Source organism: Nematolebias whitei, chromosome 4 (genome assembly GCF_014905685.2).
Source record: "Nematolebias whitei isolate Nwh7 chromosome 4, NemWhi1, whole genome shotgun sequence".
In the NCBI taxonomy this organism is placed as follows: Eukaryota; Metazoa; Chordata; class Actinopteri; order Cyprinodontiformes; family Rivulidae; genus Nematolebias; species Nematolebias whitei.
In genome coordinates this window covers 22,861,781-22,872,672 of record NC_056501.1, presented here as the reverse complement: position 1 = coordinate 22,872,672, position 10,892 = coordinate 22,861,781, and the positions used below count along the sequence as shown (strand labels likewise).

Below are 10,892 nucleotides of genomic sequence, written 5' to 3'. Positions count from 1 at the left end.
CATTTGCATTATGTTGAAGTCCACATGGCCAGCCAGGTCCATCAATATTTTCTTAAACAAACTCATTACCTGATCACCCACCCACCCAGGATCTGTGGTTTTGTTACTTTGGTTCATTACTTTTAATGTTTAGTATTATTTTATGTGATTCTTGTGTTTAGTTACTCACTTGTTTTCATTCTATCAGCTTCCTGTGTTCCTTTGTCCTCATTCACTGAGTTACGGTAGTTGTCTACTCCAAAGTGTTTTTCCAGTCAGCCTGCCATCACTTCCCCTATTTCTCACTCTTCATGTCAAAGATGTAGTTCCTCGTCTGTCTGTTGGTCATTCTGTTGAGCCCATTAGCTTCTGCACTAAGAGGAAATGTGTTTTGTGTCACTCAGATAAATTTCTAAAGGTTATCAACCACTTTCACTTGATATTTCTAGAAAATTTATGTCTTTGTTTTTACACAAAACCTCCAAACTTAAGATAAATAAAATAATTATAGGAAGAAGAATTAACTAGGTGATATTTTTGAAAAGCAGCCAATATGTCAGAATAGCACCGAGGGCGGGAAAAAAGCAGTTTTTCCTGTTTGGGTACTTTGAGGTAAGTGTGAAGTAAAAAAAAAAGGCCAAGTGTCAATGCCAAACCAGTCTTCAGACCCCCAATTTTCATTTTCCTGTGTAACAGGACGTCTGCTTTAATTTCTTAGAACAGTAATTTCTTAGAAGTTTCATGTCTTCGGGGTCATATTTGTGGTGCTTAATGTGATTGGTAACAAAGCAATAACGTCATTGGTTCAAGAATTTTAAAGCTCAGAGATTGAAAGCAAATATCAGAGGCAGACAAAAATACAATTTTAAATGCTGAAATAATGCTGATGGATTATATCGTAAAAAAAGTAAAATGTAAAACATATTTAATTCATAAACCAAATTTAAGACAATGACAATGCAATGCAATGACATAAAAACAACAAAAAATAAAAGAAATGAGCTAGCGCACCATGAAGGACTGCACATCACCTGTGCATATCAAGTTTTTTTGAAAGGATGTTCGGGATCTGTTGGCGCTCGGAACACGTGATGTGAATGACTCTCAGATACCAACGCACAAAATGTTAGACAAATATCAGATACGTTGATTTTAAGCTAGTTTTGGGTTGGTCAAGGTAGCTGTGGCAGGCATCTTGAATTGGGTCAACTCCAAAAGTTATACAGTTGTAGAGGTACGTCAATTAATTGTTTTACTCGTTAAAATGTATCCCGTGTATCATAATAAGATACTTTGTCAACAGACAAACACACACAGGCAATACGAAAGATAAAAGATGGCCTCCCTGTTATGGCGGCATAAGATATTAAAAATTATTTGGTGATCGGACAAGAAGTACAAGAACAAAAACTCCAAAATCTGGAAGTTGACACATAAATCTAACTCACTTTATAAAACTAAAAGTCAAACATTGTGCAAATAAATAAATAAATGAATATAATTACATTTTTAAAAATCCTTAATTCTGACTTCTTTTTCTGAGAATTCTGAGATTAAAGTCCGAATTCGGGACCCCCCCCCCCCCCCCCAAAAAAAAAAAAAAAAAATCTTCTGTACTTCTGTCACCAGGTCCTAAATATTTTTGATTCAAGAGCAGGAAGACAGGTGGAATTTCTGTTGTTCGCCTTTCAAAAGTCATGACTTATGTCAAGATATTTGTACACAATTCTTATCAGCTGTCAAAATCAAGGCTATTAATTGGCTAAAACGTGATTTTTGAATAATATCTAAATAATACGACTGTGTGTGTGTTTAGTATTTTAATTTTGACCTTTATTTAATAGTCGTCCGGAGGCGTGCATTACATACCTGGTATGTTAAAGTGAAAAAGTGACATCTTTCTACACGCAGCTGCTTTCACACAAAGTCTTTCACTGCCACGAGACTGGAGGAAATACTGTACATCAAGGCCACTAGTATAATTTATAAAGAAACTGTGTTTAAAAGATTCTTCTTCTTTCATAGTAAAATGTATTATCTTGCAGTGTTTTCTTGTTATCTTGCAGTGTTATTCAGTATCTCCAGAGGGATTATGTTTGTACGTTTTTCCACCAGTGATTTAAATCGAGGGCGGCTCACACTTCAGTGTTTGGTGCTGTCGCCTCGCAGTAGGAAGGTCGCAGGTTTGACTCCTGGCCTTTTTGTGTGATGTTTGCCTGTTCTCTGTTTGCATGCAAGGGTTTTCTCCGGGTACAACGGTTTCTTCCAACAGAGGTCCATTGGTAACTCTACATTGTCTCTCTAGGTGTGAGCGACAAGAGTTAGTCTCTGTGTGTCAGCGACCTCAGGCTCGAAAAGAAAAACAAGGAAAACGCAGATAAAGAAAATGTATGGATGGGTCTGAGTTTGGTTGTGTCTTCTCTTTTGTTATGATCGTTAGCTCCAGACCATTTACATATGTTATTATTTTTATGCTATGCTCTATAACGAATTATCTTTATATGTTTGGCTGTAAAAGTCACATTTACCTACAATGATGGAAACTGTTCAAAATGCTACAACAGTTTCAGTTTCCATTTTCACATATTTGAAATAAGACACCCACTTGACAAAACTTCACTTTCCACTTCCTCTGGGTTCACTGTTATGACCTGTCCCTCAGTTGTACTCATGGACATGTGACGGATTTAATGTCTGATAGCAAAAAAATGTAGCAGTTTCAATAAAGGTTCAACAGTATGTCATTAAATCGTTCCGTATTCTGGTTGTAAGGAAAATAAACTTTCTTGTAATCTTATAAAGTAGTTTGAATCTTTCTTGAATATTTCTGCAGGTTCTCTGAAGTTTCTTTTATTTTGAATTTAGTTGCTTTTCATCAATTTGCTGGAATTTTTAGCAGTCACACACATGCACACACACATGCACACAGACACACTTCAAAATGGCTTGAATACCTTTTTTTTTTTCTCAATTAAATAAATAATTAAAAGTAAAACATTACACGACAGTTATCGATATACATTCAACGAAAAACAAAGGAACAAAAGCCAGGGGGGATTATTCAAATTAACACATTAAATAAAGAGCACAAATCAAATGTTTTTATAACTTTCTTGTTGCTTGAATCACGAATGCTTACAACGTACTGTTCCGACTCCGTGTGGAAGGCCTGAAAAGAGGGAACAGAGCGATTAGCTTTGATTTGTGGATATGATATTTCCCTAAAAGTATGATGAAATTTATGATATATAGTTCTTTCTGTTTTTTTTTTTTTTTTTTGGTATCATGGACTCTAAACAGTTCATTGTTCCAACTCAAACAATAATTAGAGTCAATCTTTCTCTAGATAAATGAGATGACTTCTTTTCAGACGGTGGTAGTTTAGTGATGAAGCACAGGTGGATCATAGTCTCATGTTCAGACTCACAGAGAGCGATTCACACAAATATCTTCCCTAACTTTGAACATGTACTGCTTGGCAGGGTAGTACCTGTGGATTAATTTATAAGATACTTCTCTTACTTTGTTTATCACTAAATATCTATATGGCAGTTTCCACACATTGAGCCAGTTCAGCCCATCTACAAATCCAGCCCAGTAATGAACAACATGGGGGATATTGGTAATATCTGCTTGAAATAATGACATAATATTACAATTATTATTTTTGGATTTGACTGAAAAGCATAAATGAACAACTGGTGTCATCAAAGGGTCAAAAGGTGGAATAACAGCTGGTTTCTCAGCATCTTTTAATAAAGTTGGAACACCAGAGGGAATAGCATTCATTACTAGATCAAATTATTTTGGGGTAACAGGAAAATTAAATGTCTTGAAAATCTTTTGAAGTATAATTCATCAAAGTTGACAAGAGTGTGAACTGTGATTAGTGCTTTCAGTATCGCCTGTTGACAAAAGGGTTGAGCGTATGTGTGTGTGTTTGTCTGGTAACGTAATATTTTAGCAATCCTTAGACAAATTTTAATTTCCATTCAAGATGGCCGCCACAGCACTGGCTTCATAAAACACAAAAACAGTTGTTAGCTGTTGAGCTAAAATCTGGTGTGATAGTGGCTGAGACAATTTCTAACACATATTTTGTTATGAGAATGTTACCATTGACTAGTTGGAGTCAACCTTGCTTGTCTGTTAGCAAAATATCTGATGAACTACTGAATGGTGAAGGATAAGGAAGGCGTCTCCTGACAATGGTCTCTGACACTGAGGTCACCTCACATATTAACGCTGAACAGAGTTTTTTAAAGTAATCCAACATTTTTCAGTCAGGTCATCTGGACAGTTTCTTTTTGTTTGTGCTGAAACGTTTCGCCTTCGATCCGGAAGGTTTCATCAGTCAAGGAAACACACAAGAAAACCGATTCTTCCTCCAACAGTTTACTCTAAAGTGGAACAAACCAGTTCTGCTTGTGATAAGATGGTCTCTTTGGTACACCCTCTCCTCCATTGCCAGCCCTCTTCCTTGTTGACCGTCTAGTCAAACTGGTTGAAAACAACAAAGTCCATGCTCAATAATCCAGGTATACAATCCAACATTTTTCAGTCAGGTCATCTGGACAGTTTCTTTTTTTGTGCGGAAACGTTTCGCCTTCTGTCCAGATGACCTGACTGAAAAATGTTGGATTGTATACCTGGCTTATTGAGCATGAACTTTGTTTTTTTTTTTAAAGTAAGTTTTGACCTGAGTAATGTCTGATGTTTTCACACAATAACTGCATTAGAACTCTTATTGACTTTGATAAATGCTTACACATTTATTTTATGCTTTTGATAAAGAAAAAAAAACCCATTCTTAAATTTAAGTTTGTTTTGTTTGATTGTGACATGTGTGAAAATGAATAATTTTGATAATTATTTGCGATTATTATTATGAAATCTTGCAAAAAGTTATAATAATTTTAACATATTTGTTCTCTTTCAAAATAAAACCTCCTTAAGAGAAACCTGTGTAAGTGTTTCGAGCAGGAATCTGTTAATGCCAGAGGGGAGTCGTAACATCTGAGAGATCCCCAAATAGACAAAGTATATTTGTGTGTATTTCTGAGTTAAGAAAACAACATTTTGTTCAGCAAAATGTTTTTCCCACTGAAGGACTTACAGTTCTCGTCTTGAAGTGAAAGTCAGCTGAAGGCACTCAATCACCTGCAGATGTTTTCAACAGCTGTGACCTCATCGGTCCCTGAAGCCGTCACAGTGACTTCTGGCTTCCTTGGACACCACACACTTCATCCTGGCCTGACTAGTCCTCTCCTCATGGAAGGTCATGGTGTGATCAGCCAGCAACATTTAGGAAAGACAACTGAACTCGAGCCCTCAACAATGATCTGGTAGGAACTGAGATCTGGTGACATCAGTGCAATATTGAATCTGGTTATGTCATTTTAGCTGATGCAACTTGATAAATATAATTTCCTTGCTGGCATTGCTAATACATCAGTTAATTTGGTCACATTAAATAATGTCTTGCAACCAAATCCCAAAGTAAATTGTTTATAAAATAACAAAGTCCATGCTCAATAATCCAGGTATACAATCCAACATTTTTCAGTCAGGTTTTCAACCAGTTTGACACGACTGTCAACAAGGAAGAGGGCCGGCAATTGAGGAGAGGGCGTACCAAAGAGACCATCTTATCACAAGCAGAACTGGTTTGTTTCACTTTGGAGTAAGTTGTTGGAGGAATAATCAGTTTTGTGTTGTGTGTTTCCTTGACTGATGAAGCCTTCTGGATTGAAGGCGAAATGTTTCAGCACAAAAAAAAGAAATTGTCCAGATGACCTGACTGAAAAATGCTGGATGTTTATAAAATAGTTAAACTTTGTCTAAATTCTTGCTCTTATAAAAAATAATTCCTGCTCAAATTGTTAATTTTGCCTTGGATAAAACACAGTTAATTCTTGACTGATTAATTATTGTTTAGCTAGTTTTAGTAAATACTTAACAACTTTTACAAACGTTATTCTTCAAATTATTATCCTTTATAATTTGTGTTGTCAAATGTGTTTATTGTTGTTGATTTTATTTTTGAATAATCATTTTGTAATACAGTTTAAAAAGACACATTCTGTTTCCTCCTCATTTGACATGAATGCTGTGATAAGAATTTCCTGTAACTATGAATTTAGCTTCAGCTGTTGAGTCTGATAATTCAAGAGCAAATTTAATGGTTCAATATCCATAAAACATATAAACTTGTTAATAGTAAACTGACCTGGTGCCCAGGCAGCTAATGAGTGCAAATATACAGTAGGTGTAGTAGAGTGAAGACAAACATCACCCTTTATTTTCCTCACTCACATCGGCTATGGATATTAATGAAAATTTGAAAAAGTAATCCCTGGATGTAATTTTCTTTTGAAGTCAATCTAATTCAAGATGACTTCCACAGCTATTTGACATTAGTCATCACAAAATGATGACGACTCAGTCGAATGTACAGCTACTGCTTTGATGTGGTATTATCTTTCACAGTATCTTTCCCAGCACTGACTCATGTTGCGACACAAGATGATTGTAGTCTAAAGCGCTGGCATGAAAGGCGTAAGGCAGTGTGCATTGTTAAAGCTAGGCCTTCATCAGAGTCAGAGTTTCTTTACTGTTGTTCTAACACATGTGGTACATGTGGTAGAACAAAATTGTGTACACAGGGTCCCAGTTACATCCAACAATAAAATGTAAAAGAAAAACAGTAATAAGAGCTAAGATATAAAGTAAGAAAGAAAATCATCAAAAATACGCTAAGCATTAATAGCATAAAAACAGTAAACACATTACGCCGAACAGCAGCACGAACATGAGTCTGTGTGAGCAGATGAGCACGCATGAACACAGCAACATGAAACAGATCAGCAGCAACATGAAACAGATCAGCAGCAACATGATGTGATTTTTTACAGTGATTATCCTGATTAGATTGGTAACTCTAAATTGTCCCTAGGTGTGAGTGGGAGAGTGAATGGTTGTTTGTCTCGTTTGTCTCTATGTGGCCCTGTGATGGACTTGCGACCCGTCCAGGGTGTACCCCGCCCCTCGCACAGTGAATGCTGGACTTGGGCACCAGCGACCCCCGTGACCCAAAATGGAATAAGCGGGTAAAGATAATGGATGGATGGATGGATGGATTATCCTGATTAGATATTCATGAGTGTAACAGCCTCAGGGTAGAAGCTGTTCCTCGGTCTAAAATTAATGCTCCTCAACCTCCTTCCTGAGGGGAGCGGGGCAAAAAGTGTGTGTGCTGGGTGAGTGGGGTCCTTCATGATGCAGGTGGCCCTCTTCCTGCATCTGGAGGTGTAGATGTCTGTGATGGTGGGGAGACTGTCTCCAACAGACTTCTGTGCAGCCCCTGACGTAATGATTCATTTTGGGCTGCTGAAAATCCCGAATATTAAAGCTGTTTAACTACACAAGGAGACATCACTGTAAAGTTATTCAGATGTTTTTTTATTTTATTTATTTATGTACATTTCTCCACCCGCCCCAAAAAGTAAAAATAAAAAATTAAGGTAAATTTTGCACTATAAAACGTGTTGGGTTGGGTGTGCAGTCTTTTTTGTGTGTGTGTGTGTAATAAACAACACAACTCTGCCCTCTAGTGGCTCAGGTTGTAATTTTTGTTTGTTTATTACAAACCTCAGATTTCTAGGGTTTACAGGTCTACAGACAAATTCTGAATCTTCTTTTTATCAGTAAAACTAAGATACGTGATATTGTTTTGACACTTTGTCACCACCGATCAGCTCATTTTCATGTTCATATTGTCTTGTTTTACCTTGAGCCATGCAGTCGGTTCGAAGCAGCGACAAACAAGTCGCCTGCCTCCGTCTTGCATGTGTGGGTTCAGCGGTGCAGTCATCTCTGCTCAGCCTGTGTTCCTCCACACTTCTGTTTACCAGCGCAGGATCCCACGACAGTTGCCATAGAAACTCCACTGCCTGGCACCGGCAGAGGCGAGAGACAAGTTCATTTTTTAGGGGTTTCCACGGGCAAGAGAAATTACCTCCGAGAACAAAAACAACAAATACCAAACACTGATGCTATTAAAAAAAAACAGTTTATTTATTGGTTTACAGTTCACAGAAACACTGGAAGATAGATGAATTTACACGATCAACAGCAAATATTAACAGTAGGAGGGATGTTTTATGAAATAATAATGTTGATATAACACAACATGAGGCCTTCCAGACAGTATAATTGCCTCTGTTTGTTTCCAAATCTGCATTTTTACATATTTTCACCATCTCATGATGTGACATATCTTTTAGCAAACGTCACCGTGTCCTCCCTACACCTCAGCAATGGCAGGTAGCATGCAGGCTCCTACTCGCGCCTCCCTCCACGCCGACCTGCAGTCTGACATCCACTGGGAGATGAAGGATGGTCTGATGGCTGGATTCAGTCTTTCTTCCTCCGGACAAACTCTTCTGACCTCTGACCTGAACGAGCTGTGCTTCGGAGAAACATTTGGAACTGGAAAGTTCATTTCGGCGAGTATTTCAGGGCAGCTGCTCTTGCGCTGGCATGGGGAATCTGGACTCGAAGCTCTGACGCGAGTGTCGCTCCCATGCTGCCTCCCCGACCTTCCCCCGACGTAGGCTTTCCTAACGCTGCCCGAGAGGGCAAACAGGTTGTCCTTGTCTCCGTAAAGATACTCCAACGGGTCGGAGTTGCAACGCATCAATCGGCCGTTCAGTCCTTTCCTGTCTTCCTGCTCCTGTTTGAGGTTGAAGTCCGAGGAGGTTAAAGGGATGAACCGTGACGGCCTGAGCCTCTGCTGCACAGCGTCGGGGCTTTCGAGGGAACCTTCCCTGGAGGGGAAGGTGGGGCGAGCCAGATGGCAGATGGAGAGAAGGTAGTCCTCCGATGAAATCCCTTGGCTGTTATCGCCCAACTGGAACGTGCTGACTTCGTTCCAGTCCTTCGCTGTCTCCTCAGTGCCCTCCCTGATTGTGGGCAGCAGGATTCTTCTCTTGGTCGGCAGTCTGGACCGCGGCCGCATAGCTGGGAGACAAAACCAAGAAGGAGAGAGGTCACTTTCCAGAGCTAAAAGCGACACTTGAGATGTTAACGTTTTTCTTTAAGTGAATTCACGAACCCGTTTGGTTAAAGTTTTGTTTTGCTTTGAGGAAATTGTTGTTGACAGCCAAGATGGCGGCAGACAGGATGAACACATGATTGACAGAATGAACTCAAGAAAGCTTTTCTTCTGCTGTACATCAAGAAGGACACAGACATCACCGTCTTCAAGCACAAGTCCTCGTTTTCCCACCTCATCGGACTAATGTGTTTTTCCAGTCATATAATCTGATGCATACCAGTAAACAACCCCTCACCCCTCAACTGTATCAAGTCCAGCAAATAAACCTCCCTGTCTCTCCTCCTCCTTATTTTAGGCATCACCCCTCAGTTCATCCCAGTTCAGGCTGAGAAACGCACCGCACAAATATTTGTTTTTTTGTCCAGCCACAGAATGTGTCAGCCTAGATTTTCTTGGCTACAACCGACCATATTGTTGAAACATATTTCCATCTCAACCTCCAATAAGTCCAGCCTCTCCCCCACTTTCTTCCAAGGTGTTTAACCACTGCTAAATTTAGGTCACTCCTTTGGTACACTGCATCTAAAAATGGCTCCACAGTTGCAGCACAAGACTGAAGCACATGAATAAATGCATTTTGGGGGGAATAATGTCAAAGATTCTGGTCAATTAGTTGTCACGCTCACCTGGTGATGGATGGTAGTTGTTTTGCCCACTTGGTCTCGTCGCCTCACGCTTGTTCTCTCGATCCTAAACCTGAATCAGGCAGTTTGTTGTTTAGTATCCTGTGTTTTCGTCCCAACGATGCTGCTCTCTGGCATCCACTGTCTCTGAGCAGAGGCGAGGCTGAAGCAGAGGTTTATCTCTTCCTCCTCTTCCCTTACTCCCTCTCGCTCTCTCCTTTTCTCTCCAGCTCACTTTTAGTGTGCCCTCCTTCCCTGCTTCTAAATATAGACGCACACGTTCGTTTCCTCAGCCCGAGCCGTGCCTCTGAGTGACTGTAATGATGGGGAGAGAAAACCAAGAGGAGGGGAAAAATAAGAGGGGAGGGAGAAAAAGGAGAGAGAGAGAGAGAAGGCTTGGAGTCAGAAAAGATAAGCAGAAGGGAGGGGGAAAAAACAAACAAAGATTTTTCACATTTCTTTCTTGGAAGCAAACATGAGTCTGACCAAAGGAGCTCTGAGAAAACTGTGGCGCTTTAAAAACAATCTTTGACCTTGGTGTTAGCGTGGAGTGGTCAAAATGTGCATTAGCTGCTGAGCATGTGACACGTTTGCACATGTTTACTTTGCCTGCGTGTGTCTTAGTGGAGATCTTTAATACGCCTTTACTATGATGCTCCTCATATGGCTCATGAGTCACCAGTTCTTAGTCTTTAACAGTCCATGACTGGTTTGCTGGGTCGATAACAAAATGCCTCTTATTGGGTGCGTTCTATTTTTATTACTTAAAGCTCACAAGAATCTTATCTACTGAAAAAAACACTGCTGAACTTTAGCAATCATAAAATTGTGTATAACGCATTTAATTTTACAATTGTTAACCTACACAATTTGGAGTGGTAGAAGCTTAACCTCATCCTCAATACACTCAGAGTGCTACATGTTGTGCAGTATTTTTGTTTAAAACTTTGGCATTTACTATCCTGATGCATGCTCAATAATCCAGGTAGAAAAATCTAAAACAAGTTAAATCTGGTCCTCTGGACATTCAAAAAACAAAACAAAGCAAAACAACAACAAAAAAAGTACCTTTTTTTTGTTGTTGTTATTTTGCTTTGTTTTGTTTTTTGAATGTCCAGAGGACCAGATTTAACTTGTTTTAGATTTGGCATTTACTATTGATGTAAACCTTT

At 39.2% G+C, this 10,892-nt stretch overlaps 1 protein-coding gene across 1 annotated transcript; it reads right to left on the bottom strand.

Moving 5' to 3' along the window:
* Window positions 1-8,114: 8,114 nt before the first annotated feature.
* si:dkeyp-72g9.4 lies at window positions 8,115-10,062 on the bottom strand. The gene is made up of 2 exons (XM_037675873.1): window positions 9,724-10,062; window positions 8,115-9,000 (listed from the first exon to the last, which is right to left on the bottom strand). The coding sequence occupies exon 2, from the start codon at window positions 8,996-8,998 to the stop codon at window positions 8,285-8,287; it is 714 nt and encodes a 237-aa protein (XP_037531801.1). The 5' UTR covers window positions 8,999-9,000; window positions 9,724-10,062; the 3' UTR covers window positions 8,115-8,284.
* Window positions 10,063-10,892: the final 830 nt, after the last annotated feature.